Source organism: Olea europaea, unplaced genomic scaffold (assembly GCF_002742605.1).
Source record: "Olea europaea var. sylvestris unplaced genomic scaffold, O_europaea_v1 scaffold2554, whole genome shotgun sequence".
In the NCBI taxonomy this organism is placed as follows: Eukaryota; Viridiplantae; Streptophyta; class Magnoliopsida; order Lamiales; family Oleaceae; genus Olea; species Olea europaea.
This window is the reverse complement of record NW_019243818.1, coordinates 69,510-88,573: the sequence shown is the minus strand read 5'-3', so window position 1 is coordinate 88,573 and position 19,064 is coordinate 69,510. Positions and strand designations below refer to the sequence as shown.

The 19,064-nt window shown below is 37.3% G+C and overlaps 1 protein-coding gene and 1 long non-coding RNA gene across 2 annotated transcripts; one reads left to right on the top strand and one right to left on the bottom strand.

The window, feature by feature from the left end:
* The first annotated feature begins 665 nt into the window (after positions 1–665).
* On the top strand, positions 666–3,346 carry LOC111382722. Its single transcript, XM_023006763.1, has 2 exons — positions 666–2,961; positions 3,255–3,346. Exons 1-2 carry the CDS (start codon positions 666–668, stop codon positions 3,344–3,346), a joined length of 2,388 nt encoding a protein of 795 aa, XP_022862531.1.
* A 2,267-nt stretch (positions 3,347–5,613) lies between these two features.
* LOC111382719 lies at positions 5,614–18,300 on the bottom strand. Its single transcript, XR_002700598.1, has 2 exons — positions 18,243–18,300; positions 5,614–5,951 (listed from the first exon to the last, which is right to left on the bottom strand). It is a non-coding gene; the product is annotated as an uncharacterized LOC111382719 (long non-coding RNA).
* Between the last annotated feature and the right edge of the window lie 764 nt (positions 18,301–19,064).

Here is a 19,064-nt window from a genome sequence, read left to right as displayed (position 1 = left end):
AGGTTTTATTATTGGATATAATTTTCTTTAATGGATGCATCAAAGCGTTCAAAATAAAAGCTGAAGTTTCTTTGGAAATTCCCACTACTCTTGAATCCAAAGTAGTGCAGTAACAATGACCCGATAAATTTGGATTATTTATAAGTTGTCCTTTAACGTTAGGATACAAAAAATAGTAAAACATAAAGACTTGAAAAAGAAAATTTAAGTTCTCTAGATACATCAACTTTTGTGGAATTGAAATATGATCGATGACTTGAAGTTACATGGAAGATGCCTTGCACCAAGATTGAAAGCTCAAAAAGGAACCTTGTCCATTTTAGGCTTAGCATAAATAATTGATGAAAATTTAAGTCAGTCAACAATTAATATAATATCATGAGCATTAACGTGTGAATGATAATTTACTCTTATTAAGTAGCATACTAACTAAACATTCAAGGCTAGGGGCCTGGGGCATTTCCTCTTATTAATCCAAAAGAATTCCCACTCTAAACCTCACCCAATAATTTATTGGATATGTTTTTCTTTTTGGATACATCAACGGGTAGAAAATACAATCTGAAGTTGTATTGAAATAACAAAGAAATTTCCTACGACCTCGAACATCCCCATCTTAAAATCCAAAGTGCAGTCGCTGGAAGAGAGCTGAATGATTCAACAAAATGATTGACTCTAAATCACCAATGCCCTGGATAGGCGTATACGCTGCTGTAGCATCTGGAATATGGACACTTTTACTTTTTGCGGATAAAATGCACTCTGTGCGCCATAGAAAATTATGGTTCCCCTGCAGATATGCTGCTCTTAATGCTACTTTCTTGGCTCTGATGGGCATCGCAGTGAAGTTACCAATGGATCTAACTACCCCGATGCCAGGTACGTATGATCAAGCCGCTAAAAGATGTAGCATTGCTTTCTTGTGTGCTTCAACTGCTCATGTCATTCCTTCTTTGGGATCCATGAGTGCTAGAGAAATTATTGTGAACTTGACAGCAGTTGGTATCCTTAAAGTGAGTCACACTGTAGATGTTATCATCCAAGTATTATCAGGCGTGATTGAAGATTATTTCCAAGTGGTGGTTGTAGTTATAGATGTTTATATGCTCTTTATGTTGATTTCTTCTGCTTTAACAGTATCTACAAGAAAAATGCATTTGGAGCATAAGTATAACGCATTGCACGCAAGAATTTCAGCAGAGGAACTACAACGAGACGAAATAATGGTCTTCGACAAGTTAAAGTATCATGTGAAGAAGTACTGGGTGATGGCAGAAACAGGTGACCCTCGATTAGTGATGGCACGGTCTGACGACTTTTGGGTTTTATCATTGATCTATGCATTTATTTTTTCTATTGATGGATTAGAATTGACTACAAACAATAAGCCAGAAATTGCTTCCGACTATAAATGGTCAGTATATCTAGTTTATTATGCTCAATATGCAGGCATAGGTCTTTGCACGTTCATGTCTATTGGAAGAATGGAATTAGCTATACTTTACATTTTAGGGAATATTAAAAAATATACCATCTCAAGTATTTCCTTAGAAATAAAAAGTTACAGGATCAACAGATTGGTAGAGTGGAAAAAGAGGCTCCCACCATCCCAAGTTCGAAACCAAAAGCTTAGAAATATTATTTATGAAACTAGAAATCTACTTCTCAACATTTGTATAATAACTCAGATAGTGATTGTGATCATGAATAAATTGCTTTGGGCATGCCTACTTTATTTAATTTACCTCAAAGGAGTCAAGATTCAATGTAGTTATTGGGAACTAATTGGGAACCTATTAAGCTCGACACTATTTGTTTCTGTGCTGCTCCAACCCGTGACCGTTAGATGGCTCAATATGATAAAGAATTTTTTCTCCGGGGAATCCAAGGCCTCAGTCAATCCCATTGAATCAGAACACAGGCTTGGTTATGAGAAAGATCTTGAAAATTATTTTGTACTTCTAGAAAGTGAGGCAGTACAAGAAGTACACCTGATGTTCATTAACGCTTCTATCAATTCATTCATAACGACGGGTGCAAAGCGTCAGCCAAGATGTCTAATGAAGCTTATGGAGAAATCCACCAGCTTCGAGGGTGTGCTAAAATTTGAAAGTGATCAAGTCTCTCTAATAATTTGCGAAGAACCTCTTAATTGCTGGAGTCTATCCGTGGCAACGCTAACAAGCATCATGATTGCTCTTCCAAACGTTCAAAATGAGGAGAAGAATCTGTTGTTAAGAAGTGTCATGGAAGGTTTTAAGTATGTGCGCCCAATAGAGAAAAGTTTGGATGTTCATAAAAAAATTGTGAATAGCACGAGTGCAGCAGATTTTGCATGGGGTTTAGTTGAAATGAGGCACAAGTGGTTAGACATGGATCTCCAAGAAGTTGCCACGGTATCAAAATCCTCCAAAGAAACTCTTCAGAATCTTGCAAATAGAAGTGAAGAAATTTTGAAGAAATTTACGAGTAGAATGAATGGAAATGCTGTGGAAAGCTCAGTTAACTTGCCTGAAAATATCATAATTGCCAATTCAATGTACAAAATAAGCAATAGTTTGCTGTTGGTCTATGAGGAAAGCTATCATTCAGCATCAGATACTCAAGTATTTGAGAGATTGTCAGTTATCATTGCAGATATATTTGCTGCATGCCTGACCAATTTACCTTGTCTTATACTCAAGAAATGCAGCAATAGCGCCATAGAAGAACGGGAGAAAAGTATAGAGGAGGCAAGTTACACTTTGGGAGAAACTCAAGGCATTTTGGAAGCTCTTCAGAAGCGTGAAATTCCTAATCTATCACTTAATCAATCAATATCTATTGACGAATGGCGTACTTTTCTCAAACATACTAACCATGGTATTTTGGGCCCAACTCCTAGCAATGAGAATATTGTTATTGCTTCAAGTGGTGAGGTGCACTTGGATATACAAGAACTTCGTGCAAGTGCTACAGAAGGTATGAATGTACAGTTTTTCTCTAGTTCCATTTAGATTTTGCCTTGAAATTTATTATCAATATTCATGTTCCAATTATGAAGACATCGGTTTTTATCCAGGCTTTTATTGAATTTACATTTCACCAAGTAAAAATTAGTAAAAAGTTCTTTTGTATCTAATTGTAAATAACAAAATAATGCATGCAGATAATGTCAGTATTACCTAATATATATTTTAAATTGAATTTTAGAGGAAACTCTTTTAAACGTAAATAGTGTAAAAATGAAGTATGCTAAATTTTGGTGTTTTTAGAAGCCTTGGGAACTGATGAAGGCGATGCGGAGTCTCATGTGAGCGGCGAAGTGGAAGAGTTAGAAGATGAGGAAGAGAACAACCAAGCATAAAACACTTTTTGAAAATTGTTGTTTATAAAAATCTTTTTTTTTTTTTTTGTGTGTTTATTGGAGTTTGCCACACAACCATTGTGATTTGTCAGTCATGCATGTGTTATCATAAATACCTTGTGGCACCTATTGTTGGCATATTATTAGACATTATCATGCATATTATGAAGATTAGAATTGTCGTTTAACATTGTTATGTTGTTATAATGTATTATCATTATAATAGATTATTCACTTATGGTCGGGTTGCGATGCCCAGCATGTGGCAGTGATGATCCATGATTGATCTTCAGGTTTAGGCCTAAATTGGAAACAAACCAAGTGGTCCAACCCTCACAAGATCAGTCCAAACCCAGACCCATTTAAAAGTGCTACTTTAAGAACATGTTTTACTTGGATTGTCACTCGGTAGCCACTTCAATGTATTTTGAGCAATCTAGGTATTGGGTGGAGATAAAATCTTATAAATTTTAATCTTTTAGATTTTAGAGTTGTCAATTTTCCCTCTTTGTGTATATCCGAATCTTGTAATTTCCCCTATAACAATTGAATGAAATACACATACAGTTCACAAAACATATTCTTCTTCTCATTTTCCTTTTAACCATTTTCACATGGTATTAGAGTTGTAAACAATATCATTTTCCAATCTCATATTCATTCACAATGTCTGATAAAACTGTTGCCACCAATATCACATAATCATCGTCATTGCCATCCATCAAATCAGACCTTTATACTATTCACCATTCAGATAGTCCCTCTATCATTCTTGTTACACCTCTATTGACTGGACAAAATTATGGATCATTGAGTCATGCAGTAACAATGGCACTTCGTGCAAGAAGCAAACTTGGTTTTGTTGGTGGATCACTTCCAATTTCAAAGGAGAAAGATGACGTTTCCAACTTCTAACGTTGTAATGATTTGGTTGGAAGTTGGATTCTTAATTTTGTCTCACCTGAAATCCGTCCAAGTATCTTGTATTCTGAAATTGTAGCACAAATTTTGATGGATCTGAAGGATCATTTTTCTCAATCAAATGCTCCTTAAATCTATCAATTGAAACAGTCGATTTCCGCCCTCAAGTAGGAACGCATGTCTGTTTCATTATATTTCACAGAACTTAAATCTTTATAGGATGGACATAGTTCCATTACCTCAGTCACTTCATGTATATGTGCTAAAAATATTGTTGATCAACAAAATCAAGATTGTTCCATGGAGTTTCTTCAGGGACTCCAAGGGTTGTTTTTCAGCTATTCGTAGTCAAATTTTCTTGATGGAGCCATTTCCTTCAATTCAACGTATCTACAATTTGGTATATCAAGAAGAAAAACTATAAGAGTTTAATATTCAAACAGTTCCTACCGTTGATTCGACTGTGCTTCAAGCGTCTAAACAACCATTTTGTCCTTCTAGAAAGCGCCAACGTCATTTTTGTGAACTTTGTAACAAGCATGGTCATATTCCTAATATATGTTACCAGATCCATGGCCTCCAGATAAGTCTATAAAAAATCAGGCACATCGCCATCTACTTTCACTGCTTGTGCTAGTCAATTGACTTATAAGCAATACTACAAGCTTCTTGCAAGTCTATCTAAAGAAGAATCTGGTAGATCATCAGTTCATGTGGCAGGTACTTGTCTATTTTCTAGTTGAATTATCGGTTCAAGCGCTTCTAATCATATATGTACATCTCTTTCATTTTTTCTTTCTTCATATTCGACCATTCAGACATGTGTATAAGTTCAATTGCCTGATGGTTCTCAAGCATTTGTAACACACATAGGCACTGTTCATTGTTCGTGATCACTTATTCTTATGAATATATTTCACATTTTGTCATTTAAATTCAATTTATTATCTACCTCACAATTAACAAATTCAACAAATTGTGATGCAATTTTTTCATTCTTTGAATGAATTTGTAGTACCGAGTAACAAAGAAGAAGATTGATTGGGTATTACTCGAAATTGTATTTTTTTATCTAGATGCAGATTTTGATTATAGATAGGCATGATACGTCAAAAATTAAGAACTCTAATATATAAAATAAAATAGGGCGTGGCCATGACATTTCTTTCACCTTGCCGACTAATAAGAACTTGACAAAAGCATATGGCAAAAGATTTGACAATACCGACAAATTCAAAAGACAAAACGTTAACCTAAAAGAACAAGACGGGTGTAAAAAGAACCATCCATTCACACAAAATGTAAATTCCAAGCGATTTTAGAAGAGAAAATGGGGGGATTATGGGTGATTTAAATGTGCTTCTTATCATATCATCAAAAGAAAAAACTGAAAACTCTACAAGAGAATGTAATGGTCCATGAACAGACTATACCAATTGCAAGACTGCCCAATAAGAGTTCTATTCATAGGTTAATTCTCCACATTATACTCAAACAAGAAATGACCTAAACAACAAAGATTTGGACGTTTATCAAGAGTACAGATAATAATATTTCACATCAAGCACAGGCTCTCTTGTTACTGCATGAAGGACACTTGTATTGGTTAATATGCTCGGCTCTAGCTGGTGTAATCTTCACGCGCTTGCAATGGAACCACGTCTAGCATACATCACAACAGATCCTGACAAAATAAATCAAAAGAACTCATAAGGAACCAATTTGAAGATCTTTAAATAACTGTGTGCTAGAGAAATTACCTATGGACTTCATGATTATCAAGTAATTTGATTAAGTTCAAGAAAATTTGATAAACCTCTCCATAATATTCAGACCATGGTAGCCACCACATTTGCAATTCACAAAACAAAAAGTAAAATTAGCTCTTAATGGTGACTACAATGTTTCCTTGCTGTCTACTATACATCTTATTGCATTTGAGTTGTTGTTGCCAAAGTGTGCACTTGCGTCGTTCAAATAAAGAAAAGACTAACTTGTAGCCTAATTGGAAATTGTCTCTCCATTAAAAAAATTGTGTTCAGTAAAGGTGATCAAATTGGAATCACTTCAGCCCATTCATAGGACTAGATGGATCATTCAATGATGACCTTAAACATGCTGTGACAACTTCAAAGATGATGACCAGAGGCTCTAGTAGCCAACAGTTGTGGCAAAACCAGCTAAAGGAGGCCTTAGCGCGCAAAGGACGCACAGTCGTGAAAGGAAGATGTAGCAAATGTAAGCTGCCCCAATGTTTGCTAATGGAGGTTGTTAAATACCGTTAATCAAGCCTTTGAATGATAGAATTGTTACGCGCTAGACTAGAACTCGCAAAACAGAGCGTCGCACAAACCAACACTGGAATTTACTCCAGTTGAAATAAGGAATATATGATACTAAATTCAAAGTAAAAAATGATGGGAGACAGATTAAATGATGTAAAATAAGAATGAGAAGGAGAGGACTGGATTGAATCACTTCAAAATTAACCACCAATTTGGCAGAAAAATCAGTCTATCTTCCCTCTTCGCACATGGTTGTATACATATATAAAGTTGTGCTTCCCAAGCCCAAAAGTAAAAGACGAATTCTAACAAATAACAACAATTACTGGAATAAAGCAACACAGTTCCATTTAGTACCAAATGACACAGTTTCCATTTAAAAGTCCGTTAAGTCCGTTGGTTCCTTCTTTTTTCCCTTTTTTCTGGTTTGTAATTCTGCTTCTATCTGGTAGTTCCTCTTCCTCTATTTCCCTAGCTATTCATCACGTAACAACCTTCTTCCTCACTTCGATCTTGTCCCAAAAATCTACAGTTGGGAAATTTAGCTTTAACCCATTCCACATTCTCCCAAGTTGTACTGTCAGGTGGAAGATCTGACAAATGAATCAACAATTGCTGTGCGGATCCAACTCTCCACTATCCTTCACTTTAAGATGGAGTTTGGGTAACGTTCTACCTGTTGGGAATGACTATTAATTGGCAACTGTAATACCGGCATATGTTTATCACCTAACTTCATTTTCAACAACGACACAGAGAAAACTGGATGGAATTTTGAACCCTCACGTAGTGCCAATTGATATGCTACTATCCCAATTTTCTTCATAATCTGGAGAGGACCAAAATACCTTGCGCCCAGCTCATAGTTCTGCCTGTGCTCTATGACAGGCCCCCAATTACATACACATATTCTAGAAGGAGGAGGAAGCCTAGTGGACCAGTAACAGGAAACAATAGAGCTGAATATCGAATTCTGGTAGAAGGGAGGAGCTAAACAGAATTCAGTTAATTGGTGCCCATATAAAGATGTAGAGGGAAGAAGGGTAGAGCAGACTGAAGTATTGAGTAAAGTAGTGTTTCTTTTCTTATTGCCTATTCCTTGTAATCTAGTAATCAGATTTCCTTTTCAATAAAATTCTAGTTCTCAACTGTTTGTTTTCCATGGCAGCTTTTAAATTGCCTCTTAGAGTCTTATCAAGTGGCGTCAGAGCGAGAAGCTCTTGATGGCACAGATGAAAATTGATAGCAGAGTGGAAGTGGTAGAAAAGGATATGGAGCAGCTAAACCAAAGCCCGCCAGGACTCGAGCATTCCATGGAACTGTTAACCCAGAATATGGCCAGGATGATACAAACGTAGGAGGTGATCCAAAGGCAGTCGTAGCTCTTTCTCTTTCCTAAGTAGTAACCAACCAGAACCAAACAGGAGAACGGTCGGGAAGTATACTGGAAGGACAAACTGTGGACTCAGTGAACCCTTAAGTGGTTGGCAAATGGTGGATAAAGGAAAGGAGCCATAAATTCCAGGCGAAAAGATCCATGTCAGTGAAACATTTAACACAGGGCAAACAAGGGAATCAAACGATTGGCGACGAGTGCAAAAATAGGAAATGCGTGTGTTTAGTGGGGATAATCTAGATGGATGGCTATACCGTGTAGAACGGTATTTCGAGGTTAATGGGCTGATAGAAAAGGAGAAATTAAACATCGTAGGAGTAAGCTTGGACGGTGAAGCACTTTTATAGCTGCAGTGGGCGGAAGCTAGAAAGTCGTTCCAGAGTTGGGAACAGTTTTACGACCAGCTTTTGCTTCGTTTTCTCCCACATATGAGGGAAATCTGTGAGAGAAATTTCTGGCAATCCGACAAGAAGGATTGGTGGCAGAGTTTAGACACGTCTTTGAATTGCTAGCGGCAGCCTTGATGTAAATACCAAAAGAAGTGATGGAGAGCACTTTCATCAATGGGCTCAAAGCCCACGTAAGGGCTGAAATCTGACTCTTTCAACCTAAAGGTTTGGGCCAGTTAATGGAGGTTGCCCAAAGAGTGGAGGACAAAAATCGGGTTATGAAGGCAGCCCATGAGCCTTTGGGGCCCAAAGGTAACAAGCCCATTACCCCCAATAAATCGTTGGGCTTCAAAAGACACCTTCCCAATCAATCCATAACAATTGGGGAGAAGCCCTCAATTCTACACAAAGAATTTCGCGTAAAGAGAATGTTCGGCACGGAGTGGCAAACGAGACGTGAGAAAGGGGTATGTTTTCGGTATGACGAGAAGTATACCTTGGGACATCAATGTAAGAACTGGGAATTAAGAGTCCTACTAGTACAAGAAGATGAGGAATTCGGGAAAAAATGGAGAGGAGGCTGCTGCGGATTGTCAGCCATGAGAGATGGTAGATCGGTGGAGCTATCGCTCAATTCAGTTGTGGGGTTGATAGCTCCAAGCACGATGAAGGTACGGGGAGCAGTGGGCTCGAAGGAAGTAGTGATATTGGTAGATTGTGGAGCCACGCACAATTTTTTATCTCTGGACTTGATTCGGTAGCTAGAGATTACGACTATGGCAACCACAAATTATGGGGTCGTCATGGGAACTGGGTTGTTGGTCAAAGGAAAGGAAATTTGAAAAGGGGTAGTGGTGGAAGTACAATGACTGACAATTGTAGAGGATTTTTTATCCTTGGAGGTAGGAGACACCGATGTAATTCTGGGAATGTAGTGGTTTGGCACCTTGGGAAATATGGAAGTTAATTGGAAATTGTTAACTATGAAGTTTTGAATGGGAGAGTCAATAAGAATGTTGAAGAGAGAACCGGGGCTTTACAAAACGGGCATGTCACTCAAAGACATGGTCAGGACTTTGCAACATGAAGGACAGTGAGTGTGGGTGGAATTGGGAAGTATGTCTGCAATTGCTCATGAATGGTGGAGTGGTGCTAAGTTACCTGCAAGGGGATGTAGAGTCTTGCAACACCATTAGCACGTGTTAGAGCCACTGAAAGCACTACCTCCCAGTCGAGACACAGATCATGCTATCCGCTTATATGAAGGAACTGAACCCATTAGCGTGAACCCTTACCGGTATGCTCACTTCCAAAAGGATGAAATTGAGCGTTTGGTAAAGGAGATGTTGACTGCTGGAATAATACAACCCACCGTAAGCCCTTTTGCTAGCCCAGTTTTGTTAGTTAAAAAGAAGGATAGTAGTCGATGTTTTTGCGTCGATTATCGGGCCTTGAATCGGGTTACTTTACCGGACAAGTTCCCTATACCGGTGATCGATAAGCTCTTAGATGAACTCCACGGGGCGACAATATTCTCTAAACTAGATTTGAAGTCAGGTTATCACCAAATCAAGGTGCGTAAGGAAGATGTCCACAAAACGCTTTCCTGGTAATGCCTTTACACCTTACGAACGCCCCAACCACTTTTCAGTCATTAATGAACAAGGTGTTTTGATAGTACTTACACAAGTTCGTGTTAGCATTCTTTGACGACATTTTAATCTATAGTAAGGACTCCATAGCACACCGAACAGCATTTGGAAGCCGTATTCGAAGCTTTGACCTCTACCAATTATGTGCCAATGCCAAGAAGTGTGTGTTTGCTCAGTCTTAAATTGAATACTTGGGACACTTGGTTCAGAGAATGGAGTGGCTACGGACCCAGTTAAGATTGTAGCCATGGAACAGTGGCCTATCCCTCGAAATCTAAAGGAGCTTCACGGTTTTATTAGGCTAAAAGGTTACTATTGTAAGTTTGTAGCAGGATACGGAAAGATTACATGGCCTCTTACTCAACGACTCAAGAAGGATGCCTTTGGTTGGACACCGGAGGCCGAAAAGGCTTTCCAACGCTTAAAAAGGGCAATGACAACTGTACCAGTTCTAGCACTCCCATATTTTCCCAGCTGTTTATTATCGAGACAGATGCTTCAGGTCTTGGTATTGGGGCATTCCTTATGTAAAATCAGCAACCCATTGCATATTTCAGCCAAGTACTCTCAAATAAGTCTTATCTCAAGTCAGTCTACGAGACAGAATTAATGGCCATTGTACTAGCTATTCAGAAATGGAGGCATTATGTTTTGGGGCATCACTTCATAGTCCGAACTAATCAACAGAGCTTGAAATATATCTTGGATCAGAGATTAATTCAAGGAGAGTTCTAGCGTTGGGTCGCCAAACTAATGGGGTATAACTTCGAAATCCAGTATAGGCGAAAATAGAGAACAAGGCTGCAGATGCGTTATCATGAGTTTCTTCGCCAATAGAGTTGTCGGCCATCACCTCTCTATCTATCTTGGACATGCAAACAATACGGTCTCAAGTGGAAGCCGACCCCCAGCTTTCTAAGATCAAGGAAGACCTACAAGCAGACTCGGATCCGCACTTCCCTTGTGTCTTGGTTCAAGGCAATTTGCTGTTCAAATGGAGGTTAGTACTGCCTTCTTCTTCTTCCTTAATTCCGACCTTCTTGCGTGAATTCCACAGTAGCATCATTGGAGGTCATGCTGGGTTCCTTTGAACCTACAAGCGTGTCTCCAACAATCTGTACTGGACAGGAATGAAGAATGCTATCAAACAGTATGTGAAGGAATGCCCGATCTGTCAGAAAAACAAAAGTCTTGCACTTTTCCCTGCCGGCCTTCTACAACCATTACCAGTCCCACAGTTGATTTGGGAGGATATTCAATGGACTTTATTGAAGGGTTGCCAAGATCACGAGGGTTCAATGCAATCTTAGTTGTGGTGGACCGTTTAAGTATGTATGGTCAGTTCTTAGCTCTGAAACATCCCTTCACTGTTGCTAGCGTCGTAGCTATCCTTGTCAAGGAAGTAATCAAACTCCATAGGATTCAATGCTTTATAGTGTTGGATCGGAACAAAAATTTTCTCAGTCAATTCTGGACCGAGATCTTTCGATTGCAAGGTATTTACCTTAAAGAAATACAGCTTATAACCCACAAACAGATGGACAGACCGAGATCGTCAATCGTTGTGTTGAGAACTACTTGAGGTGATTTGCTTATGACAAATCGAAGAGTTGGATTGCTTGGCTACCTTGGGCGGAGTATTGGTACAACACTACGTATCATGCTTCCACCAGTCTATGGACGAGACCCTCCATCCCTACTGTGCTTCTCAGTCAACAAATGTGTTCGCAGTTGAGCAGCAACTAGTTGACCAGGATGCCATCCTAGAAGAACTTAAGGCACACCTTTTGAAGGCACAAGCAGCCGTAAAGGTTGCAGCAGATAAACACAGACAGTATGTCCAGTACAATGTGAGTGACCTTGTCTTTATCAAGCTTAGGCCATACCGCCTTCATTCCTTAGCCAAGAGACCTAATGGGAAGCTCAGTCCAAAGTACTTTGGGCCCTTCAAGATCACTAACGCATTGGCACCACTGCTTATCAGCTGGAACTACCACCTACAACATCTATTCACACTATTTTCCACATGTCTCAACTTAAGAAGGCACTAGGCCTCTCTGAAGTGTGCCAACAATTACCTCCACACTTAACAGTGACCTTGGAACGGGTCGAACTAGAGCAGGTTCTTGGGGTACGACAATCAGGGCATGAAGTTTTAATTTAATGGAAAGGGCTGCCAGAATCTGAGGCTTTCTCAAAATCTGCAGCATCAATCATCCATCACTTTCCTTCCTTCCACCTTGGGGACAAGGTATCTGTGGTGGCCGAGGGTAATGATAGGCCCCCAATTACATACACATATTCTAGAAGGGGAAGGAAGCCTAGTGGACCAGTGGCGAGAAATGGTAGAGCTGAATAACAAATTCTGGTAGAAGAGAGGAGCTAAACAGAATTTAGTTAATTGGTGCCTACATAAAGATGTAGAGGAGAGGAGAGAAGAGTAGAGCAGACTGAAGTATTGAGTGAAGTAGTTTTTTTTCTTATTGTCAATTCATTGTAATCGAGTAATCAGATTTCCTTTTCAATAAAATTCCAGTTCTCAATTGCTTGTTTTCCATAGTAGCTCTTAAATTGTCTCTTAGAGTCTTATCACTCTACTGACTGGTGCCTGTATGGATGTAGTTTAAGGAATACCCAATGACTCTTTTTATCAGCATAAAGCTTCATCGTTGCACTTCCCCGTGAAAGGTTCTCCTTTAATTGTTGATTTAATTTGTATTTTTTGATCTCCACCACTAGCCTCCTTATTTCTATTTTCTAAATAGATAGGCATTTATAAGGCCTAATTTTGAATAGTTGTGCTATCTCTTTCAACAGAATATGATGGTCATGAGATCTAGGAGATGGCAGCATGTTGGTTCTTTAAATACCTCTATATATTGGCTAATAGCCTCAGTGATTTGGCATGGAATTTCCTTTTTCCCTTTCTCCACAATATTGTACAAATGCCCAGCCGCACCATAATTGTACCTTCTAAACAAATTCTCCATTTCCTCAACTTCCATCACTTTAATCCATGGTTCTAAACCTTCATTCCTCAAGATGACCTCTTTCTACTGGTGTTTGAACTTCACGTATCCTTAGATAGAGTCAAATTTTATGAGGCTCACTCATCCAGTTCACCCTCAATACCATATCACTACCTCCTTAACTTCAGAGTTCTCAATTTATACTGGGACTCCCAGTTATGCACCTTCCAAACTAGTGGTTGATTCAAAGCTTTACCCTCTGGCTTTTCACCATTAGCCACTCTCATTGTCATGGTTTTGGTTTCCACAGTAGTGTAGTTCAGCTCCTTAGCCAGTCTCTCGTGTATGAAGCTATGTGTGCTCCTACTATACTATCTATTAAAATAGATATTCTCTTCCCCTTAAAATTCTTGGAATTCTGATAGTTTTATGCCCTAGAATTCCTTCCAAAGCATTGATAGAAATCTCCATAATTCTCTCTTCATCTGATTCATATTTCCTTTCCTCCTTTGATTCACCTTCCTCGATAATTTTAGTATTCTAATCAAACCGCTTACACAACTCTTAAGAAAAAATTCTCCAATTTGCATTATGGTGTCTAGCAAGAAAACTTGGCTCTGATACCATTTTGTCATGAATTGAATTTGAATTCTCAACCTAAAGTTTCTGATAGATGAACTATGAAATCCTCTCAGTGGAATGACCTGAAATTGTAACCAATTTAAAACAAAATATAATGGAGATAGGATAAGTGATGTTAAATGAATAAGAAAAGATGGAGAAAAGTTATTGATAGAATCAACAATTACACTGAGATTCTGGCAAAACAAAGCTGCTTCACCTTTCAAATACATTTTAGCAATTCCAAATCTCAACTCAGTGGGATCTGACAAAGTTGGAAATATTCCCTAGCTTTTCCAAGCCATTCTTTTAGGTTCTTCTCTCCTGAAATAACGTAGTTTGACCCAAATAACGCCTAGAGGGAGGGTGAATAGGTGTTTATAAGAAAATTTTACTAATTAATTAATAAATGCAATAAGTCACAATTATTACTATGTCCAAATCAATTCACATGCATTACTATTCTATGTTGAACTTTCAGAAACAATAAAATCACAAAAATATGAAGAACACAATTATTTGATGATGAAGAAACCCCATACATGAGTAAAACTCTAGGCACAAGCCAGTTCGAATCCACTATAAACGAAAGTACCACTTACAATCTGTTAAATTCAATCGACACTAGTTTTTCTGACCTTCTGATTATAATTTTCCAAAGCCCTCCTGGAATGGGTGATCTTGCTCTAACTCTCCTATCCAAGCCTTCTTAGATTACTTGCTCTTGCAACAATTCCTGACTTTTGATTTCGTCTCTCTTGTAGATTCCTGAGAACTCCTCATTCTCCAATGATTGGAACTCCGATCTCCTTTCCTGATCTTCAAGTCTCAATAGATGCTCTGGAAGGATTGTTTATGGTATTTGATGAAAGTGGATTTAATGTTTTTATGTATGTATGCCAAGAGAATGTGGGATTGAATGAACAAATCAAAGTGTAGCATTTTTCTCCAAGTTTGATCCTCTAAAAAATAACTTAAAAACAACGCACTAGAATTTATATGATTGTTTTATGTCATATGGGTCGGGTTAAAATCTTGAAAAAAGAAAAATAGGGTTCTCCAGGTAACACTGTCTCTCGAGCGAAAAGCGAGCAACCCTGTTTCGCCCGAGCGAGGCAATGGCAAGAAGCTAGCGATGAGCTTTGTGTTTTTTATGCTCTAGCAATCTCCCGGTGAGCAGCTAGCGAAATTTCGATGACACTTCTTGCCCTACTTTAAAACTCAAACCCTAGTATACTTCTGAAAATTACAACTTAGTCCCCAAACTTTTAAACATGTATAAATTGATCCCTAACTTTTAAACATTGACAAATTGACCACAAACAATTTGACCCTTTTGTTCACAGGATTGCCAACTCAAAATCTAACATCCCCCAAAGTGCGAAAAATCGAACTTAGGCAGCCTATTATTTCCCTTAAAATCCCATATAGTATAAATAGTACTTTCAGTGTTACTAGCTCTAAAGATAGATATTACACCCTCAGATTTCACCTTGACCATAGTTTCTTCCACTCATTTGTTATTCTGCCCCATTTGATATTGAAGACAACTGGGTCAACATGGCCACTAAATTTTCATATTTGTGATTCATATGTAACGGCTTAGCTTCAAGTTTTTCTTGTCTATGCCCAATTACCTAGAGAGATTGATCAGTGGAAGCCAACTTGTTCTTCAGCCTGCTGGTAACAACTTTAAAGGAATTACCTAGATGAGCAATCTCCAGGTCCAAATTCTTGAAGTGTTCATCAACCTCCTTCGACCTTGTATCCATGATTATTGATTGCCCATTATAATATGTTGGAAACAAAGGGGTTTGAAGAAGAGCAAAAAATTGCCGCAGCAAGATGAAGAAACCAGAAAGTTGTCAAGAACAAATTCGAAGGCTCGAACACGTGATCGTTGTCCTCAAATGATATTTGCCCCTTCTCGGGATTGAATGAGATGTTTAAGGGTTTTGACAGACAGTTTGTAGGATTATATCAAACCTTGTAAAGGATTTAACAATAAAGTACAACTGCAATCCCAATCCTCCAAAACTTTAAGAACACAAAGAAAGATATTAATATGAATGTAAATTAATAGTTTGATTCGATGTGGAATGATATATGGATCTCAACATATTTTTCAATATTTCTAATGCGTTTGTATTGATCATTCATCACCTATTTATAGGCCTCAATCAATACACCACGAAATGGTGCCAAAATATGATGAAAAGTGGCAACTTTAATCCAAAACGGTCCCCAAGTTTCAAATTGGAAAACCATCCAATAGCTATTTTTTAACATTATGCGTACGCATAGTATAAATCTTGTATATGCACAGTAGAAGTAAATTTGATTCTATTTTGACCAAAACACATCTCGCGTACACACAAAAGTAAGCCCATACGTACGCGTAGGCAAAAATCAAATTTTTCATTTTTCAATTTCTTTTGATTCTACTAATTCCACAATTGAGCCCAACAATTAGCACATTATCATTCCATTAATTTTGAACAAATATTCAACATAATACGCCTACTCTGGTAGGGTCGGACCCAGACGACTTGAGTTAGGGGATCACAAATAAAATTTATAGGGTATCTTCTAATAAAAAAAAAAGCTAAACAATTTTTTTTTTTTCAAAATCTAGAGGGTCACTTGACCTTGTAAAATCCCCCAGGTCCGCCCCTGTGCTTTGGTAACATTTGTCACGAGCTGAATTGCAACTCGCAAACACAGCTTCGCACAAACCAACTCTGGAATTTACTCCAGCTAAAATAAGGAATTTTTTATACAAAATTATTGGAATAAAATGACACAGTTTCATTTAGTACCAAACAACCCTCTTTCCTTTTAGAAGTCCATTTTGTTCGTTGGTGCTTGGTTCCTTCTACTTCCCATTTCTCTAGTTTGCTCTTCTGCTTCTGTTTGGTAGTTCTTCTTCCTCAATTTCCCAGCTATTCTTTACGTAAAAAGAATGTGACTGGCTCATTTGGCAGAACAATTGGCGGTTAATTTTCATAGCATCTTATATATCTGACTAGACAAGGAGTTAAATCCATAAACACCATCATCAAGTTTTACAAAAATCACTCAAAGAAAGCCACAATAGAAATTTTTTGAACCCACGTGGTACAGGACCCAATCAAAATAGTGAACAAACAGTAAGAATTATTCTCCACGTTTCTGCATGCATGCACACTCTTTACCACCTCATACCATGCAATCCTGGAGCCTAGGATTCTTCCTAGGAGTTCTGTTGGACCTTCGTCGTCCATCACCACCAGGGGTGAATTCAGCATCGAAGTCCAGCTAGGGCGGAGGTTGACCATTGACCGTCGACAATCAACGATCGTAATAGTTCAGTCATTTATTAAAATTTGATTAAATAATGTTAAAAGTTATTCAATATATAAGTAAATTCCCAAATCAATAATCATTCCTCGTTAAAACATAAATTACTTATCATAAATCACAATTCACAAACATAATTTCGTAAACATAAATTCCCGAATCAATAATCATAACTATAAAACATAAATTACTTGTCATAAATCACAATTCGCAGACATAATTTCATAAACATAAATTCTCAAATCAATAATCATTCCTCATCAAAATATAAATTACTTATCACAATTCACAATTCGCAAACATAATTTCGTAAACATAAATTCCCAAATCAATAATCATAACATAATTAACATTCATTACTCAACGTTAACAAATCTAAGTAGCCAACAAAATAGAACTGAAACAAAATCAAAAGAGAGAGAGAGAGAGAGAGTCACCACACACCAATTCCAGTGGGTAGTCGCGAGCTTGAGAGTTGAGACTAGAGTCTAGAAGGTAGAAACGGCAGACAAGCGGTACAACAGTCGGCAGAAGAACACTGAACACATCGTTGGCGGCTTCGGGCTCCGACGACTCCTCATCCTCGAGGCGTTGGTGTTGCCAACTCTTCGATTTCAAATGGAATTTTAGAATGGAGTCTCAGAATCTATCATGTGGATTGGAAAGTGGAGAAGGAAGGAAAATGGTTTGGCTGTCACGATTTGGGCATTTGGAATCTTGGATTCTTGGTTGCCTTTCACGATATCAAAATGGTCTGATCATTTGGAAATTGGACCATTTGTTAATTCACTCATTTAAGAATTGGGCTAAATAAAAAAAGCCCAACTTCTGATTTATCAATTACTCACTTCAGAGTAGCCCAAACCAAAAAAAAGGAGGTCGTCTCTTTCATCTTCGTCTTCCATCTTACTCTTATTTTATGTTTTTTGAGCTGAACTGTACAAGTGACTAATAATAATCCATATATAATTTACATAGCTGGATTTGACAAATTTTATCCACTATACAATTTAATCTATAGCCTAATTGAGTTTTCCAAATGCACACTAAGTGCCTTTTTAATGCATATTAAAGTGGAAAAAAACTTCTAAATTTGCTGTAAAGATCAATAAATTAACCAGAATCAAGGAAAAGTGCATAACAGAAACTTCAACATGACAATGCAAAGTTATAAAATTTGGATTGAATGCAAAGCTACTCAACCTAGTTGGGAAAGTATTATTTTGACAATGTGGAAAAAGCTTTAAATAGTTTCCTAAGATGAACTTGTTACTCAGCACAACAATTACTATCTGCTACCCTAATGCTAAAATTCAAAGTTTACCTTCGATTTATAAGGCTTGACATTAATTTGAAAATTGTTCCATGGCCTAATGTTTTCCTTCATCCAATGTTGAATTTCAAACAGTAGATTCAACTCCTTTCACCATAAATCTGACTATATTAGGTTGAAAAAAATAAAGATAGAACGTAAATTCATCCAAAATCGTAGAGTTACAAGGTGGAGCAGCGTCAAAAACAATTGGAACAAAATGAACAAAATTATTCCCCAAAAATAAAGTAAGTTTTATACTAAAGTAAAATCTTGGAACACAATGATTACCATGAAACAAAACCAAATTAACAAGGAAAAAAAATGCATCTGATAAAGAGTAACAGTTGCAAATATTATTTCAAGGAGAATTTTTATAAATGTCACTAAATTAAAAAATCCACAAAAAAAATTTCATTTTCACTAAAGATGCTCAAAAATGTCACTTTTTGGTATGAAAGGTCCAAATTACCCTTAGTGACACATTTTTAAGAGCATTTAATGCTTGATTTGAATGTCATAAATGTTATGATGTGATGATTAAATTTGTATATTATAAACATTGAATATATGATTATTATATTGAGTAATATGAATTTGGGTAAAAAAAAAAAAAAGAATTTGAAAAGTTAACATAAAACACATATCTTCTTTCCATTAACAAACTCTAAATTCTTATACATCATCTTCATTCCTTCATTAAGACGACATTACTATTGAATTCATCATCCATTTTGAGAGGTTACTACTAGAAATTGTTTATATTTTTATTTTATAACTTACTATTTTGTAAATGTTAAATATAGTATGGTCATATTTATTTGAAATTTCTGA